Below are 25,237 nucleotides of genomic sequence, written 5' to 3'. Positions count from 1 at the left end.
CCCCACTCTCCACTCATTCCCACCCCACTCTCCACTCATTCCCACCCCACTCTCCACTCATTCCCACCCCACTCTCCACTCATTCCCACCCCACTCTCCACTCATTCCCACCCCACTCTCCACTCATTTCCACCCCACTCTCCCCTCATTCCCACCCCATTCTCCCCCCATCCAATTCACCCCACGAGACTGTCCCCTCTCCCCGTCCCCACCTCACCCTTCCATCACCCCCTCCAATCATCTCCCCAATATTGAACATCGTACAACAGTGTTCATATAATTGTCAGTAGGCAACCTCAGTGCAACGAAGCTGAAGACTTTTGCTTTATCCCGAAGTAGACACCTGAGTAACTCGAGAGAGAGAGAGAGAGAGAGGGAGAGAGAGAGAGAGAGAGAGAGAGAGAGAGAGAGAGAGAGAGAGAGAGAGAGAGAGGGAGAGGGAGGGAGAGAGAGAGAGAGACAGAGAGAGAGAGAGAGAGAGAGAGAGAGAGAGAGAGAGAGAGAGAGAGAGAGAGGGAGAGGGAGAGAGAGAGAGAGAGAGAGAGAGAGGGGGGGGCGGGGGATCGAACGGATGGCCACATGCTTGGAGGGAAGAGCACTGAGTGGAGAAATTGTTGAATGTTTGGATCGAAAACTTTACTTCATACACAATTTTGAGAAAATGAAGGTTGAGTGACGGTGTTGGAGGCTGTGGTGTGAGTGACGGTGTTGGAGGCTGCGGGGTGAGTGACGGTGTTGGAGGCTGCGGGGTGAGTGACGGTGTTGGAGGCTGTGGGGTGAGTGACGGTGTTGGAGGCTGTGGGGTGAGTGACGGTGTTGGAGGCTGCGGGGTGAGTGACGGTGTTGGAGGCTGTGGGGTGAGTGACGGTGTTGGAGGCTGTGGGGTGAGTGACGGTGTTGGAGGCTGCGGGGTGAGTGACGGTGTTGGAGGCTGCAGGGTGAGTGACGGTGTTGGAGGCTGTGGGGTGAGTGACGGTGTTGGAGGCTGCGGGGTGAGTGACAGTGTTGGAGGCTGCGGGATGAGTGACGGTGTTGGAGATTGCAGGCTGAGTGACGGTGTTGGAGGCTGCGGGGTGAGTGACGGTGTTGGAGGCTGCGGGGTGAGTGACGGTGTTGGAGGCTGCGGGCTGAGTGACGGTGTTGGAGGCCTTAGGCTGAGTGACGGTGTTGGAGGCTGCAGGCTGAGTGACGGTGTTGGAGGCTGCAGGCTGAGTGACGGTGTTGGAGGCTGCAGGCTGAGTGACGGTGTTGGAGGCTGCAGGGTGAGTGACGGTGTCATGGCTGACAGGAACTCGCCCCAGCCAGGGTAAAGAGCACACCCCACCTCTTCACTACACACACGACCTCCATCACTGTAGCATCTCCATCACTCCATCACAGGTACATCCATCACTGTAGCATCTCCATCACTCCATCACAGGTACAGCCATCACTGTAGCATCTCCATCACTCCATCACAGGTACAGCCATCACTGTAGCATCTCCATCACTCCATCACAGGTACATCCATCACTGTAGCATCTCCATCACTCCATCACAGGTACAGCCATCACTGTAGCATCTCCATCACTCCATCACAGGTGCATCCATCACTGTAGCATCTCCATCACTCCATCACAGGTACAGCCATCACTGTAGCATCTCCATCACTCCATCACAGGTACATCCATCACTGTAGCATCTCCATCACTCCATCACAGGTACAGCCATCACTGTAGCATCTCCATCACTCCATCACAGGTACAGCCATCACTGTAGCATCTCCATCACTCCATCACAGGTACATCCATCACTGTAGCATCTCCATCACTCCATCACAGGTACAGCCATCACTGTAGCATCTCCATCACTCCATCACAGGTACAGCCATCACTGTAGCATCTCCATCACTCCATCACAGGTACAGCCATCACTGTAGCATCTCCATCACTCCATCACAGGTACATCCATCATTGTAGCATCTACATCACTCCATCACAGGTACCTTCATCACTGTAGCATCTCCATCACTCTATCACAGGTACAGCCATCACTGTAGCATCTCCATCACTCCATCACAGGTACATCCATCAATGTAGCATCTCCATCACTCCATCACACGTACAGCCATCACTGTAGCATCTCCATCACTCCATCACAGGTACATCTATCACTGTATACGTTACGAAGCCTCCTGGCTGCCTTGTTTCCCAAAGACTTTCAGACCCTAGAATCAACCTACGTGAGACCCAATCAAGAATATGCAGCACTGGCATGGGACAGTCCCGTGTAGCAGGAAATTCGAAACTATGAAAGTTCCAAAGATATTCTACAAGGCTCGTTCCTGAGCTGAAGGGCTTGAGTTACGAGGAAGACTGAGGAAACTGGACAGGGAGTGATAAGGAAGGACATGATAACGACATATTAGATCCTGTGTGGAATTGACCATGTAGACCAAGAAGACTTGTTCAAAGCTAGTAAGAGAACGATGGGTCATAGAAGAAACAAGACACACAAATACGACACATATTTCAGAGAGAACCGTTTCAGTGTTATATACCCATCAATAAGTACAATGACTTCAACGCTTATTTGTCTAACTTAATACGCAACTTTATTTGTAAATGTGATAAGAGAAAAGCATTAACTGAAGGTGACTGACGCCTGACGGCTGAGTGGAGAGCGCTTCTGATTCGTAGTCCTGAGGTTCCGGGTTCGATCCCCCGTGCAGGTGGAGACAAATAGGAAAAAAGTTTCTTTTCACCCTGATGCCCCATTTACCTAGCAGTAAATAAGTACCTGGGAGTTAGACAGTTGCTACGGGCTGCTTCCTGGGGGATGGGTGTGTGTTTACTAGTTGTGTTTTTACGGGGGTTGAGCTTTGCTCTTTCGGCCCGCCTATCAACTGTCAATCAACTGTTTACTAACTATTTTTTTTTTTCCACACCACACACACCCCAGGAAGCAGCCCGTGACAGCTGACTAACTCCCAGGTACCTATTTACTGCTAGGTAACAGGGGCATTCAGGGTGAAAGAAACTTTGCCCATTTGTTTCTGCCTCGTGCGGGAATCGAACCCGCGCCACAGAATTACGAATCCTGCGCGCTATCCACCAGGCTACGAGGCCCCTGTGTGTGTGTGTGTGTGTGTGTACTCACCTATTTATACTCACCTATTTGTGTCTGCAGGATCGAGCATTGACTCTTGGATCCCGTCTTTCGAGCATCGGTTGTTTTCAGCAATGACTCCTATCCCATTTCCCTATCATACCTGATTTTAAAATTATGAATAGTATTTGCTACCACAACCTGTTCCCCAAGTGCATTCCATGTTTCCACTACTCTCACGCTAAAAGAAAACTTCCTAACATCTCTGTGACTCATCTGAGTTTCCAGCTTCCACCCATGTCCCCTCGTTATGTTACTATTCCGTGTGAACATTTCGTCTATGTCCACTATGTCAAGCCCCCCTGAGTATTTTATACGTTACTATCATATCCTCCCTCTCCCTTCTTCTTTGTAAGTAAGGCACAGTTCCTTCAGGCGCTCTTCATACCCCATCCCTCGTAACTCTGGGACGAGTCTCGTTGCAAACTTCTGAACCTTTTCCAGTTTCCTTATATGCTTCTTCAGATGGTGACTCCATAATGAGGCGGCATACTCTAAGACTGGCCTCACGTAGGCAGTGTAAAGCGCCCTAAATACCTCCTTACTTAGGTTTCTGAATGATGTTTTAACTTTTGCCAGTGTAGTGTGTGTTAGAGAGAAATATATGTCGTAGATATAATAGAGGAAAACTAGATTGGTTAGAAAGGTGGGGTCCAAGAGCTAATAGCTCGATTCTGCATTCGCAGATACTAAATACACACATGCACACTTTATTGCTCATTATAAGTAATATTAGTAACTTAACATTCTACGCCACTGACGAATATATATATATATATATATATATATATATATATATATATATATATATATATATATATATATATATATATATATATATATATATATATATATATAATATAAATTTATATAATATAAATTTGTATAATATATAAATTTATATAATATTATTTATATAATATAAATTAGAGGTGATAATGAAGTGAGAGTAACCCGATTATCAGCTCGCATCTGCAGTCAATATTTTAATTCAAATTTTAATGAGTTTTCACCGAATATTTTAGTAGATTCCCACCACGATTTAGCAGCGAGGGCAATGGTTGTTAGTGAGGTGGGTGGTTGTTAGTGAGGTGGGTGGTTGTTAGTGAGGTGGATGGTTGTTAGTGTGGTGGGTGGTTGTTAGTGAGGTGGGTGGTTGTTATTGAGGTGGGTGGTTGTTAGTGAGGTGGGTGGTTGTTAGTGAGGTGGGTGGTTGTTAGTGTGGTGGGTGGTTGTTAGTGTGGTGGGTGGTTGTTAGTGAGGTGGGTGGTTGTTATTGAGGTGGGTGGTTGTTAGTGAGGTGGGTGGTTGTTAGTGAGGTGGGTGGTTGTTAGTGAGGTGGGTGGTTGTTAGTGAGGTGGGTGGTTGTTAGTGTGGTGGGTGGTTGTTAGTGTGGTGGGTGGTTGTTAGTGTGGTGGGTGGTTGTTATTGAGGTGGGTGGTTGTTAGTGAGGTGGGTGGTTGTTAGTGTGGTGGGTGGTTGTTAGTGAGGTGGGTGGTTGTTAGTGAGGTGGGTGGTTGTTAGTGAGGTGGGTGGTTGTTAGTGTGGTGGGTGGTTGTTAGTGAGGTGGGTGGTTGTTAGTGTGGTGGGTGGTTGTTAGTGAGGTGGGTGGTTGTTAGTGAGGTGGGTGGTTGTTAGTGAGGTGGGTGGTTGTTAGTGTGGTGGGTGGTTGTTAGTGAGGTGGGTGGTTGTTAGTGAGGTGGGTGGTTGTTAGTGAGGTGGGTGGTTGTTAGTGAGGTGGGTGGTTGTTAGTGAGGTGGGTGGTTGTTAGTGAGGTGGGTGGTTGTTAGTGAGGTGGGTGGTTGTTAGTGTGGTGGGTGGTTGTTAGTGTGGTGGGTGGTTGTTATTGAGGTGGGTGGTTGTTAGTGTGGTGGGTGGTTGTTAGTGTGGTGGGTGGTTGTTAGTGAGGTGGGTGGTTGTTAGTGAGGTGGGTGGTTGTTAGTGAGGTGGGTGGTTGTTAGTGAGGTGGGTGGTTGTTAGTGAGGTGGGTGGTTGTTAGTGAGGTGGGTGGTTGTTAGTGAGGTAGGTGGTTGTTAGTGTGGTGGGTGGTTGTTAGTGAGGTGGGTGGTTGTTAGTGAGGTGGGTGGTTGTTAGTGAGGTGGGTGGTTGTTAGTGAGGTGGGTGGTTGTTAGTGAGGTGGGTGGTTGTTAGTGAGGTGGGTGGTTGTTAGTGAGGTCGGTGGTTGTTAGCGAGGTCGGTGGTTATAAGAGAGGTCTGTGGTTGTTAGCGAGGTCGGTAGTTATTAGTGAGGTCTGTGGTTGTTAGCGAAGCCGAGGGATGTTAACGAAGCCAAAGTATGTTAGCAAGGTTATATACCAAGTGAAACTGAACCAACTGATACGGAAACTGAACTCTCTTGATACGGAGCTAAACAAACGCATCGGTAAGGCATCTACTACCATGTCCAGACTGACAAAGAGAGTGTGGACCAACAACAGGCTGACTGAGTATACAAAGATTCAGGTTTACAGAGCCTGTGTCCTGAGCACTCTCCTTTATGGCAGTGAGTCTTGGACACTCCGCGCCTGTCGGGAAAGACAGCTGAATGCCTACCACATGCACTGCCTTCGACACATCTTGGACATCACCTGGCAGGACAAGGTGACAGACAACAACGTCTTGGGGAGAGCAAGAATCACCAGCATGTACACAATGCTAAAACAGACACGAATGCGCTGGCTCGGACACGTGATGCCAATGGGCGACGGCAGGATCCCCAAGGATCTCCTGTATGGAGAGCTGACGCAGGGACAGCGTTCAACAGGCAAGCCCCAGCTACGGTACAAAGACGTATGCAAGAGGGACTGAAAGCCATGGACGTCGATCTTGGTACGTGGGAAACACTGGCTGCAGACTGTTCAGTCTGGAGGCAGTCTGTTCAAAGAGATTTCTCCAAGTTCGAGGAGTCACTTGCCGAGAAATCGGAGGGAAAAAGACAGAAGGAAAGCCGGTAGGCAGGAATACAGACCAGAATCAGACTTCGTGGGATGGACTGCCACTCTCGGATTGGCCTCATCAGTCACACCAGACGCTGCACCAGGACTGACAACTAGGGGGCAACTCCATAGTCTCCCGAGACTGAAGGATACCTACTACCACTATACGCTCCCTAGGGTGCTTCTCACTTTATATGAACGTGAGTTTGCTTTAATAATAAACTTGTTCGTGTAATGAAGGTTGTCAATTATATAGAACTTGTGCTTAACAAGATTTAAGCAAGAAAACTAACCTAATATAACCTGACCTAAAATAACCCAGTAAACCCCAACCTAACCTGACTAGATCAGTCGTAACCTAACCTACCTCTTCATCCCAGCTTTGTACAGCAGGATACACCCTTTCCGGCCAAAGTGTTGTGGACGGGCGATCATCTGACACTTGGAGGACCTCCTCAGGTCAATCTGTCCAGTTACAAACAACGTCGCATTTCGATCGTATATGCGTTATATAAGGCCAAAAATTTTCATTCTTGAAAATGGAAGCGGCTCACGAAAGTGACGTACTGTCTGTCCCGTTTTCTGTTTTGCGACAGACCTATATGATAGGTCTGTAGTCTAGGTCTCCTTACCTATATGATAGGTAAGGAGAGGATACTTTTAAATTTACCGTTGTCCTGACGTTTGGGAAACCGTAGGAGGACGGGCTGCTCAGTTGTATGGCCCCATCATGAGCAGAGGAGGGATTCAGCGCGCAGACGATGTACGCATTCACTGAGAGTTCGTCGGTGAGACATTTCCCCATCCGTGTTCTCAAAATAACCCTTCCAGACCTTGTGTCCTGCTCGATATTACCTCGCCAGCTATTCCTCATCCACCTGCTTGGTATTACACCATGGACTATCCCCCCTCCCCCCTTACCTTCCATTCTACTTAATATTAATCCCTTGTTTCCCTGTGTCTCGTCCTGTTGATTATTAGCGGCGTCTCTAACTCCTGTCAGCAGGCTCGGGCTGAGCTCTCTCTCTCTCTTGGCTGTTGTGTTGGTTGTATGTAAATGAGCTGGCCGTGGTGGGAGTGTGGACTGCTGAACACTGGGGTTATGATAGCGTGTAATTTAGATAGCCAGGGCCTGAATTTGTCGCGTACAATATGATATATATTTTGTGTGTGTGTGTGTGTGTGTGTGTGTGTGTGTGTGTGTGTGTGTGTGTGTGTGTGTGTGTGTGTGTGTGTGTTTGTACTCACCTATTTGTACTCACCTATTTGTGCTTGCGGGGGTTGAGCTCTGGCTCTTTGGTCCCGCCTCTCAACTGTTACTACTATTTTTTGTTCTCCACACCACACACACACACACCAGGAAGCAGCCCGTGACAGCTGACTAACTCCCAGGTACCTATTTACTGCTAGGTAACAGGGCTATAGAGTGAAAAAAAACTCTGCCTATTGTTTTTTGCCGGCGTCCGGGATCGAACCCGGGACTACAGAATCACGCGTCCAGCGTGCTGTCCGCTCAGCCACCGGCCCCTTAAACAGTGTGTACTCACCTAGTTGTACTCACCTAGTTGAGTTTGCGGGTGTTGAGCTTCGTCTCTTTGGTCCCGCCTCTCAACTGTCGTGTGTGTGTGTGTGTGTGTGTTTACTAGTTGTGTTTTTGCGGGGGTTGAGCTTTGCTCTTTCGGCCCGCCTCTCAACTGTCAATCAACTGTTTACTAACTACTATTTTTTTTTTTCCCCCACACCACACACACACACCCCAGGAAGCAGCCCGTGACAGCTGACTAACTCCCAGGTACCTATTTACTGCTAGGTAACAGGGGCACTTAGGGTGAAAGAAACTTTGCCCATTTGTTTCTGCCTCGTGCGGGAATCGAACCCGCGCCACAGAATTACGAGTCCTGCGCGCTATCCACCAGGCTACGAGGCCCATTGTGTGTAGTCACCTATATGTTCTCACCTAAACGTGATTGTCGAGCTTCTGCTCTTAAGTCCCGCCTTTCTACCATCAAGAGTGCCATGCGGTGACACTCGTCACTAATTATATGTGTGTGTATTTACCTATTTGAGTTTGTAGAACCGAGCTTCAGCTCTTGAACCCCGTCATTCAAGTCGCTGGCCATCTACTGTAATGATTAGCGATCAATAGTTTCCTCTCATATCTACTTAACAATTATGAATATGAATAGCCTCTATTTCTACTTCATCATCTACTTCATTCTACTTCATTTTCTACTATTACGCTAAGATAACATTTTCTGCTATCTCTAAGGCTCATCTGTGCTTCTGGTTTTCACGCCTTGTTCTTCAGTACTATTGGATGATGTTGTTGTTGTTGTTGTTTAAGATTTGCTACTTGGAACAAAAAGTTCCAAGTAGCACGGGCTATGGCGAGCCCGTAGTGTTCTATTCGTATGCTGTTGTAATCTATTAGTATTCTATTGCTATGTGTATACACGTAGGACAAAAACAGCGTCCACAAGAGCCTCTATTACCGTCAATTACGTCAATTGCCTCAATGTGTTGCGTGTTGAGATGTGTTGCGTGTTGAGGTGTGTTGCGTGTTGAGATGTGTTGCGTGTTGAGGTGTGTTGCGTGTTGAGATGTGTTGCGTGTTGAGGTGTGTTGCGTGTTGAGGTGTGTTGCGTGTTGAGATGTGTTGCGTGTTGAGGTGTGTTGCGTGTTGAGATGTGTTGCGTGTTGAGGTGTGTTGCGTGTTGAGGTGTGTTGCGTGTTGAGATGTGTTGCGTGTTGAGATGTGTTGCGTGTTGAGGTGTGTTCTGTGTCCCTGGGCCGGTGTGGCGTGCACCGCCCCCCCCCCTCTGCCGGCTCCTGTTGCCGGGGCAACTCTGTTGTGCACTCAACCCCTACAGCCACGCACTCAACCCCTACAGCCACGCACGCAACACCTACAGCCACACACTCAACACCTACAGCCACGCACTCAACCCCTACAGCCACGCACTCATCACCTACAGCCACGCACTCAACACCTACAGCCACACACTCAACACCTGCAACCAGGCACTCCTCATCACCGCACTTGTCACACACCACTTGCCACACCAACTTTGCAGAATACTCCTGTAACGCACCAGTTACAGGCCTGTAACGCACCAGTTACAGGCCAGTAACGCACCAGTTACAGGCCTGTAACGCACCAGTTACAAGCCAGTAACGCACCAGTTACAGGCCAGTAACGCGCCAGTAGCGCACCAGTTACAGGCCAGTAACGCACCAGTTACAGGCCAGTAACGCACCAGTTACAGGCCAGTAACGCACCAGTTACAGGCCAGTAACGCACCAGTTACAGGCCAGTAACGCACCAGTTACAGGCCAGTAACGCACCAGTTACAGGCTACTGGACACAACGAACAACGACCTGCTGAGCAAACGAATATTTCGTGACAATGAGAGAGAATTGTCCACGCATTTGGGCATTTGCATCCAGAACTCCTTATATAAGGATTTCCAGTCCAATTTTGGAACAGGCAGACTTGTACCACATGCAGAGGGGAAAGTGCTGAATCTTTCCTTCATGTGGCTTGTACCACGTGAAGGAGAAAGGGTAGAATAGTCCTTCTTGGCTGGAGATTACATTAATACGTATTTCTATGCCACTGGATCAGTAAGAGAAATCCGGTCCCATTTCAACCCGCTCTTCTACCCACTTTTCTACCCGCTATCGTGATGTAGCCCCCGTGGCATAGAGGGGAGGGGGGGAAGGAGGAAGACCCGGTCACTGCCGGGTACCCGTCTAGTGAATTATAGCAGATCACCGATATTGTTGCAACAAAAGATGCAACGATAATTCATGCTTAAACCTGGCGACAGAGAGTCGACTTGATATCTTCCGGGCCGCCAAGGAATGGGGGGGAGGAGGAGGCAAGGGGTGATATCATTTACGCAAAAACGTAAACATAATGAGTGCTGCTGAAGGCCTATTGACTCATATAAGGCAACTCGTAATTTTATCCCTACAAATTCATGTGTGTGTAATCACCGCCGCTTGAAACGAGCGATCCCGCATTGTTACCTGGTAATTTGCTCCATACATCAGCAAGAGCAATAATATATATATATATATATATATATATATATATATATATATATATATATATATATATATATATATATATATATATACGTTGGATAACTATAACAGTTGCCCCTTTTGGTGTTTTTTATTCAATAAAGCACCCTGTTCTGTGATGTGTGTGTGTGTGTGTGTGTGTGTGTGTGTGTGTGTGTGTGTGTGTGTGTGTGTGTGTTTGCATTCACCGTTGTGTAAGAGAGATCTTGCCGTTGCATGCAGATTCCCTGCATAGCGCTTCTCGGGTTGCTTCCTTGCTCAATTTAACCACACAATTACACACTATCAATCGTAGCGGTGAGCGTCCCGTGTTACATAGCGTGCCGGCCCGAGGTAGGCGATATAGGAGCCCAAATGTCTCTCGCTGAAGGCACGGACGCACAGTGCGTCAGGTCTGGTGACGCAGTGTGTGTGAGAACTCGTGACGCAAGACGTATACACCCGGGACATTTGGCGTCTCTAGTTGTGTCAGCCACGGTCGAAGATTCGCTTAAAAATGCTTAGAAATTATAATTAGGCGATAATCACTAGTGTCAAACAAGATGAGCGTCCTTGGTTAAGCTTGGCATGTGTCATACAATATTCAGAGAGCACCGAGGTATAGAGCGCTCTCACTTTGTGACGTCAAGCAAGCAGGTGATTGGCCCCCGCCCAATCACGGCCGATCTCGCTGACGCTTGATGTCACAGGGTCTCCTCCCAGTGCTTACACGAGGTCGCGTGACCTTTAAAAGGGTCGTCGAGGGATGTCACATCATACCTCTACGAGGCGCCAGCTTGTTTGTCAACAAAGAATACAGTAAAGATCCACCCCGAGTATCAACCTCATTGCGTAGGCTATCATGCATTCTGGAATAGATCAAATATTGCTTGAGAGTCCCTGTTGTTTTGTAGGACTCTCAGAAAAGTCCTCGCAGTGTTACGCCCTCTGTTATATATGTTATCATTGTATACATCACATCACTACAAAATTTGAATCAATGGGAATACAACTCACCCTGTGAGAGCGGCGGGCCCGGGTTCCCCAGCTCTTACTCCTGCTTTGTGTCAGGTTTCCGCTCTTCAGTTACTCCAGCTCACAGCGTTTTTGTCTGTAAGTTAACATTCCTTAATGACGGGAGAGTTATCGAGGGTGACGGTAGCGGCTACAGCCTCAGCCGAATCAGTTCCAGGAGCAGGATTAGCGGTGATGGGATGTCAGAGGAGGGTGATAATAGCGGGCAGCTTTGACGCATGGTATAAGCCGATAGTGGTGGCAGGGAGGGTGCCAATAATGGTGGCAGTAGTGGTGTCAAGAGTGGTGGCAGGGAGGGTGCCAATAATGGTGGCAGTAGTGGTGTCAAGAGTGGTGGCAGGGAAGGTGCCAATAATGGTGGCAGTAGTGGTGTCAACACTTGTGGCAGCAGTAGTGTCAACACTTGTGGCAGCAGTAGTGTCAACACTTGTGGCAGCAGTGGTGTCAACACTTGTGGCAGCAGTGGTGTCAACACTTGTGGCAGCAGTGGTGTCAACACTTGTGGCAGCAGTGGTGACAAGCGAGGGTGGGGGTCGCTACACGGTACCAGCTGATGTTGTTTTAGATTTAGCTACTGAGAACGAAGTGTCCATGTAGCACGGGCTATGGTGAGCCCGTAGCGTTACCAGTCCACAACATCACCAATATGCTCCTTGGGAGACTCTTCAGCACTAGCACCTCACCCGGATACACATTCACAACAGTTAAAATACTATCTCCAAAGTATAACGAAGTTTCCAAGTGTCTCGTCAATTAGCCTTTCTCTGAATATAAGTTTTTTCAATATATTGCTTTGAGTAATGGTAGTCGAACTTTCATTTTGAACGAGGGAGGTTTTTCTGATATTTCAAATCTCATTTTCCTTTCTCCAGTTACTCATCCAATGATCTCATGTTAACATTCTCACTGACTGGATTAGCACTCACAGTTTCCCTATGCACTTACGCGCCCAAGTCACTCATCTCTTTTTAAACGGTGTCCCCGAAAACATTTGACACAGTCCAACTCTCACAAATAGAACCTGGTGGAGTCAAACTTTGTCAGTAAGGCAAATGAAGGACGTGTAGGGGGGACAGGTGTGGCGCTGGGGTGTGGCGCTGGGGTGTGGCGTGGGGGGTGTGGCGTGAGGGATGAGGTGTGGCGCTGGGGGTGGGTGGGTGGGACAGGACAGATAGGGACAGGAGGATAGAGAAGGTGGTGGAGAGCGACGGCTGCTGAGCGAACCGACATCAGCGGACGCCGGGGTGGGAATGCTCGCTTGCCCATATAGACTCCGCCGTTAATATGGACCAGCTGGACCTACGGCGCAAGCGCTCTCGTTCCTCTCCCTCCCTACTCCTTGTATAATGATAAACGTGTCTCTGTCGTACGGTCGAGTGTTTCCTCTCGACTCCTGGCCGCATTTATTGGCTAGTTCGCCCGTTCCTCTTCTTTGCTGTTCTGCCGTCTCGGCCACTCTTAGTACACATTAATATTCTCTGTTATTATTATTATTATTATTATTATTATTATTATTATTATTATTATTATTATTATTATTATTATTCTGTGTACATATAAGTTTTTAGTTATTTAGTTGGTGAAACTAGAACAATACGTGTCTTATTTAGGTATGTATTTATATACATATTTATGTATGTATTTATGTATGTATGGTATCTAGAGCAGTGCCAGATTGTTCACTAAGGTAAGAGTGCCAACGAGGAAAGTAACGCCGACGGAGGGAAGGGCCAAAATGCCGACGAAAGGGAAGTGCCAAGGAAGAGAACAAGCCCCATTGACGGGATGGGGGAAGTACCTGCCAGAGAAGAACGTACTGACTGGGTACTTTCTCAGTGCCCCAAGGCGGGGGACAGGAGTGGGAGGAGGATCACGAGGGCCAATTATAAACAACGTAAAATAGTTGTGTTAACAATTCTTATATGTAATCCGAATCAATTTTTTTCCCCAGCAAAAATACCGATTTCCAGCGTGTTGAATTTCAGTTAAAAGTTCTTTATATTATATAAAGGAGTATGAACCAGTATATGTAAAAATGATGCTACTGAGTTCATAACAGACTCGTGTGTCAGGTAACACGACCCGTTCGTGACCTTCACTTATCTGTGGGACGTGTTCGTCTGGAAAAGATAATCACGTGATCACGTTCCACACACACATCACGTTAGTGTGTGTGTGTGTGTGATTTGCCACTTAACTGATAATGTTCGTGCAGAGAGAACTTGCGAGAAAGAGCCAAGCCATTACGACTATATAGCACGTGGAAGGGGTCAGGATAAGGATTTGGGATAGGACGGGGGAAAGGAATGGTGTCCAACCACTTGGACGGTTGGGGGATTGAACACCGACCTGCATGATGCGAGAACGTCGCTATACCGTCGAGAGAGAGAGAGAGAGAGAGAGAGAGAGAGAGAGAGAGAGAGAGAGAGAGAGAGAGAGAGAGAGAGAGAGAGAGAGAGAGAGAGAGAAAGAGAGAGAGTAGAAGAAGAAGAGGGTGGTAAAGAGTATTCTTGGGAGGCAAAGAGAAAGAACGGGAGGAAGGGAGGGAGAGAGAACACGTAGAGAGGGAGAGAAGGTAGGGGTGGGGGGGGCGAGAATGGTAGGGAGAGAAAACAGGATATAAATGGAGGGAGTGAATGGGAAAGGGACCGGAGGGAGAGAGGGATAAGGGAGATAGACAGAGTCATCCCTGGGTACCACATCTAGTAATCTACATTCATTAAATAGAATGTTTGTTTGTCCGAGGCCAGAAGCTAGGGGCTAGTCTCACACAACTTTCCACGGTGATCCGTGAGTGTACGGAGTGTGTCACAGAGGAGCTCTGGGTCGTCCCCCATGCCCCCTATTTTTTTTAGGAAGGATCGGCTCCTATTGCTACTCTCAGAGACTCCTGTCACTCGGATATTGTAGTTTTTCTTTCCAGACAATTTTTCGTCTGTGTTTCATCTGGTTTAATTAATATCCCGTCACACACACACACACACACACACACACACACACACACACACACACACACACACACACACACACACACACACACACACACACACACACACACACGACGTAAACACAGGGATTTGTTAACGTTATTATGTTGTTACAAGGTTGCATCAAAGTAACAATAGCATAAATAATGTTGTGATTACTTTGTGGGTTGGTTGGGATTGTATGTTCTGGGAGGAGGGAGAGAGAGAGAGAGAGAGGAGAGAGGGAAGCATAAGGGGAGGAGAGAGAGAGAGGCAAGGGAAAGGGGAGGGGAGTTAAGGGGTAAGGAAGGGACAGGAAGAGAAGGGGGGGATGTGGTGGAAATTTGTAGACGGGAAACCTCGTACTCGGGCTATGCTCGTCCAAGCGGCGGCCGACCCCAAAGACGCATTCCCGTATTTTAGCGTACTATGCAGTCATAATAGGAATGGTCTCTAATATAAATTAATCAATGTATATCTATACAAGAGAATGTTTTTGTCTGTTCGAAGGTTGAGGCCACACCCTTGGGGATATACCTTCACGAAACCTTGCAGGGTGATTGGTCTTTGGTCGGGTATGGTCACAGGCGGGTCGGGGTTGACCCCATGCTTCCCTTTATGCATGAAATGACAAATGATACTAATTTCCAATCTCGCTACATACCAGACTCCATCCTCACTAAGATTCATCAGGCATATTACTCTCAACATGATGATTAAATGTTAGGTTGTCTCCTGTAGTTAATTTAATGATGACGGTGTGTGTGTTGAATAGGGTTAGAGTGATGAAGGTAAAGTGGTGAAGAGCAGAGAAAGTGACGAAGCGATAGGAGGGTAGGGAAGGTGGTGAAGGGGAGAGGGAAAGTAGTTAAAGGTAGAGAAGATGGGGAAAGGTAGGAACGGTGGTGAAGGATAGGGAAGGTGGTGAATGGGAGGGAAGGTGGTGAAGGATAGGGAAGGTGGTGAAGGGGAGAGAAGGTAGTGAAGGATAGGGAAGGATACAAAGGGTCTGAAAGGTGAGAGAAAGGAAAGAGAAAGCTGTGACGATGATGGTTGCAGATGGGGGGTCGGTGAAGATTGTAGTGGTGATAAGTTAGGCCGTGTGTAGTGTACATGATGGCAGTGATGAAGGAAATGTATAGTGAAGATGTGGCGTCCCTTACCCCGAGCACCGCCGGGGGGCTTCCTCTAGCCCCTTAGAGGAATATGTATAGTTATATATTAATAACATATTGTGCATATTTAGACGTATTTTAGAATGGGTGTTTAAGTTTCGTTAGTGATTATTTGCATTTACAGTACGCGGGTGAAGCTTCCATGGAGAGGCGATTCGAACATGGAAAGAAAACGAAGCGATATTCGAGAATAATTCGAACCTCATCAGTCGTGAGTCGTGTTCAAACAAATTCCTATTCACAAGGAGGGAAGGGAAGGGGGAGGATGGGGGGGGGGGGGGGTTTGGCCTCTGGATTAACGAGCACTTGACCGCAACATATGAGGACGGGCTGGTGATAGGCTGAGAGCCTGAAGACTTTAGAACAAGGAACCAGGTACTCCAGGACCACACCCGACTCACTGAAACAAGCAAGTGCTTTCTTAAACAACACTTTTAGCCGAAACTAAAGTAAAAACAACAACATAATACTATTACCGAAAGCTCCCCCCTCCCCCCCAAAAATGGGTAAACATAATGCTTTTGGTGGAAAAAAAAAGTTTTATCAGAAACCAAACAAGAGAAAAAGGGTGAACGTAATATTTTTGGCAGAAAACCCCCTCAAAAAGAAAGAAAACGGATAATCTTCGCGAAAAGCTGTTCCAGCTTTAATGTTTCCTTTTCTTGTGTTTGGGGGGAAAAATATGTCTTTTTGGTTTGCGGAAAGTGAGAATAAATCAGGACAGACAGGCACTGGGCCTTGGGAGTGCCATCTTTCCCGGCACTTTCTATGCTCACATAATTTTTTTTAATTCAAATGTTTCATACACTTTTATTAATAATTAAATCATATATTTGTTTCATTATTTTCTTAACACGGTAAATCATGTAACTAGTAAGGTCAGGAGGTCACACACATATATACATGTACAACACATACTCCCACACACACATATATTCACATACACACTTTCCTTCACTTAATGGTTATGTTCACCTAGAAGTAAATATATACCAGAAAGTTAGACAGCTTCTATGGGCTGTGGATGTGTGTGGGTGTGTGGGTGTGTGTATTCACTTAGTTGTGCTTGCGGGGGTTGAGCTTTGGCTCTTTGGTCCTGCCTCTCAACTGTCAATCAACTGGTGTGTGTGTGTGTGTGTGTGTGTGTGTGTGTGTGTGTGTGTGTGTGTGTGTGTGTGTGTGTGTGTGTGTTAGAAGCATATGTTAGAAGCACACATACACACACACACAGAGATGAGGTTGTGACAGATGAGGATTGCAGGATCCTCCAAGAGGACCAGAACAGGTTGCATAGATGGTCAGAGAAATAGCGACTGGAGTTCAACACGAGCAAATGTAAAGTTATGGAAATGGGACTAGGTGATAGGAGACCAAAGGCACAGTACACAATGAAGGGGAACTGCCTGCCTGTAACGATTCGAGAAAGAGACCTGGGAGTGGGCGTAACACCTAATCTAACTCCTGAGGCACATATAAATAGGATAACGACAGCAGCGTACTCTACACTGGCAAAAGTTAGAACATCATTCAGAAACCTAAGTAAGAAGGCATTGAGGGCGCTTTACACTGCCTACGTGAGGCCAGTCTTAGAGTATGCCGCCTCATCATGGAGTCCCCATCTGAAGAAGCATATAAGGAAACTGGAAAAGGTTCAGAAGTTTGCAACGAGACTCGTCCCAGAGTTACGAGGGCTGGGATATGAGAAGCACCTGAAAGAACTGTGCCTTACGACACTAGAAAAAAGAAGGGAGAACGGGGGATATGATAGGAACGTATAAAATACTCGGGGGAGGGGGGGGGATTGACAGAGTGGATATAGACGAAATATTCACGCGGAATAATAACAGAACGAGGGGGACATGGGTGGAAGCTGGGAACTCAGATGAGTCAGAGATGTTAGGATATTTTCTTTCAGCGTGAGAGTAGTGGAAAAATGGAATACACTTCAGGAACAGGTTGTGGAAGCAAATTATATTCATAATTTTAAAACTAGGTATGATAGGGAAATAGGACCGGAGTCATTGCTGTAAAGAACCGATGGCTCGAAAGGCGGGATCCAAGAGTCAATGCTCGATCCTGCAGACACAAATAGGTGAGTACACACACACACACACACACACACACACACACACACACACACACACACACACACACACACACACACACACACACACACACACGGGACGTTAGAAAGAACTTTCTTAGTGTCAGAGTAGTTAACAGATGGAATGCATTAAGCAGTGATGTGGTGGAGACTGACTCCATACACAGTTTCAAATGTAGATTTGATAGAACCCAGTAGTCTCAGAAATCTGTACACCAGTTGATTGACAGTTGAGAGGCGGGACCAAAGAGCCAGAGCTCAACCCCAGCAAGCACAACTAAGTGCACACCTGACTTTTCGCGCGGTGTTTGTCCACGCTAAGCAGGCCTTAAAACACCTGCGTTACCCTTTGACAGATGTACCGTCCGAGGTCGATTGATTGATGAAGATTAAGCCACCCAAAAGGTGGCACGGGCATGAATAGCTGGTAAGTGGTGGCCCTTTGGAGCCATTACCAGTATCATTAGCTGATACTGGAGATCTGTGGCGTCCAAGGTCAAGCTCCCCCACCTGATAATGTCCTCAGAGCACTACACGTGGCTATGACAGTATAATACCAATGTGTTAAAACAAAAAATTAATCTGTGTTCTGGGAAGAAGAGGGGGAACGTAAGACAAAGTAAGAGACCTTCGTGTTCGTATCCCACCGCACCTCTCACTGGCTACAAGGTTACCACGATCACAACTATTATCTAGAGGTTATCTTGAGATGATATCGGGGCTTAGTGTCCCCGCGGCCCGGTCCTCGACCAGGCCTCCACCCCCAGGAAGCAGCCCGTGACAGCTGACTAACTCCCAGGTACCTATTTACTGCTAGGTAACAGGGGCATCAGGGGTGAAAGAAACTCGGCCCATTGTTTCTCGCCGGCGCCCGGATCGAACCTGGGACCACAGGATCACGCGCCCAGTGTTCTGTCCGCTCAGCCACCGGCTCCTAGGGGGGGGGGGGAGAGCAAACTACACATCAGAAAAAGAAGAGGGAGGGAGGGAACTATCAGAAAAAATCGCCAAGCCATAACGACTATACAACACATGGAAGGGGTCAGGATAAGGATTTGGGATGGGACGGGGAGGGAAGGAATGGCGCCCAACCGCTTGGACGGTCGGGGATTGAACGCCGACCGGCGTGAATCGAGACCGTCGCTCTTCCGTCCAGCCCAAGTGGTTGGGCCAGAAAATGAAGAGACGACAACGTTTCGCTCCGTCCTGGACTTGATAATGGCCGAGGACTGATCGAAATGTCGTTTCCTCATCTTCTGGTGTGTGGTCTGGTTATCACGTCTTCTGCCACGTTATCGTGACTCTTCGCCTGCACCAGAACTGCTATCATAAATATATTTTCCTCACTGGACCTTGTTTATCATGTCAGACCAATCGTGGTCTGTAATTCTTATTTCAACAGTAAGTAATTCATATTTCAACAGTAAGTAATTCATATTTCAACAGTAAGTAATTCATATTTCAAAAGTAAGTAATTCATATTTCAACAGTAAGTAATTCATATTTCAACAGTAAGTAATTCTTATTTCAAAAGTAAGTAATTCATATTTCAACAGTAAGTAATTCATATTTCAACAGTAAGTAATTCATATTTCAACAGTAAGTAATTCTTATTTCAAAAGTAAGTAATTCATATTTCAACAGTAAGTAATTCATATTTCAACAGTAAGTAATTCATATTTCAACAGTAAGTAATTCATATTTCAACAGTAAGTAATTCATATTTCAACAGTAAGTAATTCATATTTCAACAGTAAGTAATTCATATTTCAACAAACACATATCAAAGTTGAAGAAGAACACAGCTAATACCACGAGACTATTACCGAAACTGCGTGGTTTAAATAGTTACTAGAAAAACTTAAATATACTTGACTTCATAAGAAAGATATACAAAATAGAGGAGATATGATCAGCACATACAAGATACTTTAAGATGTTTCCTCATGAGCGGACGAACATCTCTGGTCTGTGCTATGTGGTCTAGAATACAAGAATAGCAGAGACCGCAGGTCAATTGGCCCTTGAGAGGGTAACAAATGGTTATATATCTATATTATAGTTATATATATATATATATATATATATATATATATATATATATATATATATATATATATATATATATATATATATATATATATATATATATACCCACTCACACTCATTCTTAGATATATCTAACCTGCGATTAAAACAATAACACGTCCTCACATTCATTGTTTTACCCAGTAATTTGTTCCCTAAGTCAATCAACTCCAAACCCGGGTCTTTACTGGATCTAAATTTGTTCAGATTATATTAATTTGTGTGTATTTTGTGTATATACCATTTCATCCATTTAAGTCAATCGTTTCCCCCCTTTACTTTTCCACGAGTGATCACCGTCATGACCATGGACCTGCACCAACAGTCTGATGGTGACTCTCTACACAGGCTCTCACAAGCTGGGGTCTCACAAACGTTTCTTGGCCTGTTTCCCCTTCGTCTGGCTCAGGTGGCTTCTCTGTGTCTGGCGTTGGCTTGGGTAACCCTATTGACTCAATCTCGTTCCGTTATTACCTCGTCTCATTCCGTTATTCCCTCGTCTCGTTCATTTATTCCTTCGCCTCGTTCCGTTATTCCTTCGAACCGTTTTGTGATTCACTTGTCTTCTTCCGATATTCCTTTGTCTTGTTCCGTTATTTCCTCTTCTCATTCCGTTATTCCCTCTTCTCATTCCGTTATTCCTTTGTCTTGTTCCGTTATTTCCTCTTCTCATTCCGTTATTCCTTTGTCTTGTTCCGTTATTTCCTCTTCTCATTCCGTTATTCCTTTGTCTTGTTCCGTTATTTCCTCTTCTCATTCCGATATTCCTTTGTCTTGTTCCGTTATTTCCTCTTCTCATTCCGTTATTCCCTCTTCTCATTCCGTTATTCCTTTGTCTTGTTCCGTTATTTCCTCTTCTCATTCCGTTATTCCTTTGTCTTGTTCCGTTATTTCCTCTTCTCATTCCGTTATTCCTTTGTCTTGTTCCGTTATTTCCTCTTCTCATTCCGTTAGTCCCTCGTCCCGTTCCATGTACCAGCGGGATATTCCCTCGTCCCGTTCCATGTACCAGCGGGATATTCCCTCGTCCCGTTCCATGTACCCGCGGGATATCCCCTCGTCCCCTCCCATGTACCAGCGGGATATCCCCTCGTCCCCTCCCATGTACCCGCGGGATATTTCTGAAACGTATTTCTCTTCAGCCTTATAATGTAATCTGTAGTTTTTTCATAATTTGTTATTGTCATGTGATCGTCATTTATACAGAGAAAAGATTAAATGTTTTTATATGGGAGTAAAAATTTCATTACTAAATTACTTTGCTATTGAGGATATATTCCATGACTGACACGCTTATTTATCCCACGTATGTAATCCTTGACGGGTGTATTACATTATGGATGTATTCTATGACGTAGAGAGGAGGGGGGGGGGGGGGGGACCTGCTGCATGGGTAACAGCTTCTCCTCCATATCAACTTACCTTGGCTTTGCGCCCTGGAGAGGCCACTTCAGACCGACAAACAGAACGCAACTCCACAGTCTCCTGAGACTGATGGATGCCTACTACTACTACTACTACTACTACTAATACGTGTGTATTCCATTAAGGATGTATTCTATGACGGGTGCATTCCACAAAGAACATATACATTACCAGAGTCACCTTCGTTATCTGTACTCGTTAACAGTGGCCCCGCCTCTGGCGCCTGGCGTCCTCTTGCTTCACTGTTCTTCAGACCTTTAACTAACAGCATCTAGAACTAGACACGCCAGATTTATTTCCGTAAAGCCTGATTTTGGGGATAATTCGGGTCGGGTCGGCCGAAGCTTAGACGAACAACGCTTGAGGCCACGTTGTTCTGGACGGATATTCAGCTACACTTGTCAAGTGTCTCGTTGTGCTCTATATAACAATGTCCCTTAAATTTGTGGACTCACTTTCATTACCGTTGCTGTTTATACTGAAATAATATGATTCGCGTTAATGAATTCCTGTAAACATGTATCAAACACTGACTCGCATTAGTGAGCGAACAAAACATGTCAACATTTACATTCCAGTGATGAACTACAACACGGAAACAATGCTTTTTGGTAAATGTGAAAAGTTAGAGTATGAAAATGAGTGAGCGACCAAGGCAAGGCAATTATCAGGAGAAAGCGCTAAGCCATTACGACTATATAGCACATGGAAGGGATCAGGATAAGGATTTGGGATGGGACGGAGGGAAGGAATAGTGCCCAAACACTTGGACGGGTCGGGGATTGAACGCCGACTTGCATGAAGCGAGACCTTCAGAAGTGACTCAAAGACTTGAACGGATCGGTACAGCGACGGACTCCCTTCTTGCAGGTCGGCGTTCAATTCCCGACCTCCCAAGTGGACGGGGCACTAGTCCTTTCTCTCGTTTTATCCTAAATCCTTATTCTGAAATTCGTTCCAAGTGCTTTGTAATTGCTTAGTGCTATATCCCGGCCTCGTTACCTTCCGGAGTTTGGTTCTGATGTCGACTATGACGTCTCCTGAGAGCTGTGACCGAGTGGCTGCTTGTAGTGACGTCTCCTTGGGGACATCGTCCGTATAGCTGCTTGTAGTAACGTCTCCTGGGGGACATCGTCCGTATAGCTGCTTGTAGTAACGTCTCCTGGGGGGACATCGTCCGTATAGCTGCTTGTAGTGACGTCTCCTGGGGGACATCGTCCGTATAGCTGTTTGTAGTGACGTCTCCTGGGGGATCGTCCGTATAGCTGCTTGTAGTAACGTCTCCTGGGGCATCGTCCGTATAGCTGCTTGTAGTAACGTCTCCTGGGGCATCGTCCGTATAGCTGCTTGTAGTGACGTCTCCTGGGGCATCGTCCGTATAGCTGCTTGTAGTAACGTCTCCTGGGGCATCGTCCGTATAGCTGCTTGTAGTAACGTCTCCTGGGGCATCGTCCGTACAGCTGCTTGTAGTGACGTCTCCTGGGGCATCGTCCGTATAGCTGCTTGTAGTGACGTCTCCTGGGGCATCGTCCGTGTGGCGGCGCCGTCCGTGGCAGTTTCTCAGCACCAGAAGCCTTGATACCGACAAGAGATTACCAAGAACTGATGATTGGCAATTTCCGCGACAGTGGCGCAGCCCGAAGCCTCGCTCGGATCACGGTTGAGGCATCGAAGTGTGTGTGTGTGTGTGTGTGTGTGTGTGTGTGTGTGTGTGTGTGTGTGTGTGTGTGTGTGTGTGTGTGTGTGTGTGTGTGTGTGTACTCACCTAGTTGTACTTACCTAGTTGTGTTTGCGGCGGTTGAGCTCTGGCTCTTTGGTCCCGCCTCTCAACCGTCAATCAACAGGTGTACAGATTCCTGAGCCTATCGGGCTCTGTCATATCTACACTTGAAACTGTGTATGGAGTCAGCCTCCACCACATCACCCCCTAATGCATTCCATTTGTCAACCACTCTGACACTAAAAAAGTTCTTTCTAATATCTCTGTGGCTCATTTGGGCACTCAGTTTCCACCTGTACTCACCTAGTTGTACTCACCTAGTTGTGTTTGCGGGAGTTGAGCTCTGGCTCTTTGGTCCCGTCAATCAACAGGTGTACAGATTCCTGAGCCTATCAGGCTCTGCCATATCTACATATCACCTGTGTCCCCTTGTGCGTGTTCCCCTTGTGTTAAATAGACTGTCTTTATCTACCCTATCAATTCCCTTCAGAATCTTGAATGTGGTGATCATGTCCCCCCTAATTCTTCTGTCTTCCAGCGAAGTGAGGTTTAATTCCCGTAGTCTCTCCTCGTAGCTCATACCTCTCAGCTCGGGTACTAGTCTGGTGGCAAACCTTTGAACCTTTTCCAGTTTAGTCTTATCCTTGACTAGATATGGACTCCATGCTGGGGCTGCATACTCCAGGATTGCATACTCCACCTGTGTGTGTGTGTGTGTGTGTGTGTGTGTGTGTGTGTGTGTGTGTGTGTGTGTGTGTGTGTGTGTGTGTGTGTGTGTGTGTGTGTGTGTGTGTGTACTCACCTAGTTGTATTCACCTAGTTGTGTTTGCGGGGGTTGAGCTCTGGCTCTTTGGTCCCGCCTCTCAACCGTCAATCAACAGGTGTACAGATTCCTGAGCCTATTGGGCTCTATCATATCTACACTTGAAGCTGTGTATGGAGTCAGCTTCCACCACATCACTTCCTAATGCATTCCATTTGTCAACCACTCTGACACTAAAAAAGCTCTTTCTAATATCTCTGGCTCATTTGGGCACTCAGTTTCCACCTGTTTTCCCTTGTGCGTGTGCCCCTTGTGTTAAATAGCCTGTTTTTATCTACCCTATCAATTCCCTTCAGAATCTTGAATGTGGTGATCATGTCTCCCTTAACTCTTCTGTCTTCCAGCGACAGAAGACTTCTGTGTGTGTGTGTGTGTGTGTGTGTGTGTGTGTGTGTGTGTGTGTGTGTGTGTGTGTGTGTGTGTGTGTGTGTGTGTGTGTGTTTGTGTGTGTGTGCATATGTGTGTATGTGTGTGTATGTGTGTGAGTGTATCTCCGCCACTATTCGTTTAAAAGCGTTAATCTTGTAACGCTTAATACAATATATTATTTCAATCCAGGCTGTTCCTTCTTGCCATTAACTAGCAAAACTCTACATCATCCCATTGCTATTTTTTTTCAGTTTATAAAATATAGCTGAAAGACAAAAAAAACTGCCCTCCTCCCCCTCCCCCACAAAATAAAAACTAATCATCACTAATCTCTATGATTAATCCATTTAATTAAGTGCCTGTTTGTTGACGAATGCATCAGTGTTCTGAACCCAAGTGGAGTGAGGACAGAGTTCTGAGAACCATCTAAGATTTATTGTCAGAGAATCATGTAATGCTGAAAAAAAAACAAATATTGGTAGGATATGTATTCTCTCGTGTATACGTACACAGGTCAAAGGTCACAAGATCACAGGAAAGGTCGCAAGTTCACAAGTCAGGGGTCAGGCGTTCGCAGGAGAGGTCACAAGTCTGAGGTCACATATTCACAGGTCATGACCACACACGTTCTCAGGTGAAAGTTCACTGATCTGAAGTCACACATTTACAAGTCAGAGGTCACACGTACGTCCCCTTTTGATCCCCCTCTCCTATATCCCCCCAGCTCCCCTTCCCATCCCTCCCTCCCGTTCTCCTCCCTTCACTAACACTGGCACAATTCATTATTCATTCGCGCACAATACTTCCTTAGTCTCTCCCTGCACCGCATTACTTCCTCGGATTATCGAACATCGATTGCCGACCCTACAAGAAGCGAGGCCATCGCTCTACCTCCCTGGCCAAGTATCTGAACTGCAGAATCATGAGAAAATGTGAATAAAGTTGTACCAGATGCAATATATAGCTCCTATCTATAACCACCCAATCCCTTTACATACAAAGATTAATCAGGTTTCACCTGATTAATCACCTGGATATATATATATATATATATATATATATATATATATATATATATATATATATATATATATATATATATGTCGTACCTAGTAGCCAGAACGCACTTCTCAGCCTACTATGCATGGCCCGATTTGCCTAATAAGCCAAGTTTTCATGAAATAATATATTTTCTCAAATTTTTTTCTTATGAAATGATAAAGCTACCCATTTCATTATGTATGATGTCAATTTTTTTTTATTGGAGTTAAAATTAACGTAGATATATGACCGAACCTAACCAACCCTACCTAACCTAACCTAACCTATCTTTATAAGTTAGGTTAGGTTAGGTAGCCGAAAATGTTAGGTTAGGTTAGG

The 25,237-nt window shown here is 46.2% G+C and overlaps 1 protein-coding gene across 1 annotated transcript in view; it reads right to left on the bottom strand.

Moving 5' to 3' along the window:
* Positions 1-641: 641 nt before the first annotated feature.
* LOC138369095 (putative uncharacterized protein ENSP00000383309) overlaps positions 642-25,237 on the bottom strand; it is a 49,420-nt gene continuing 24,824 nt past the window's right edge. The window contains exons 3-4 of the mRNA XM_069332029.1: positions 21,948-22,547; positions 642-1,255 (exon numbers count right to left, since the gene is read on the bottom strand). Of these exons, the coding sequence (XP_069188130.1) occupies positions 642-1,255; positions 21,948-22,547 (1,214 nt within the window). The remainder of the gene's footprint in view (positions 1,256-21,947; positions 22,548-25,237) is intronic.

The sequence above is a fragment of the Procambarus clarkii genome, chromosome 27 (genome assembly GCF_040958095.1).
Source record: "Procambarus clarkii isolate CNS0578487 chromosome 27, FALCON_Pclarkii_2.0, whole genome shotgun sequence".
NCBI lineage: Eukaryota > Metazoa > Arthropoda > Malacostraca > Decapoda > Cambaridae > Procambarus > Procambarus clarkii.
Note: the sequence above shows the minus strand (reverse complement) of the source record. Positions and strands in the feature narration are given on the sequence as shown.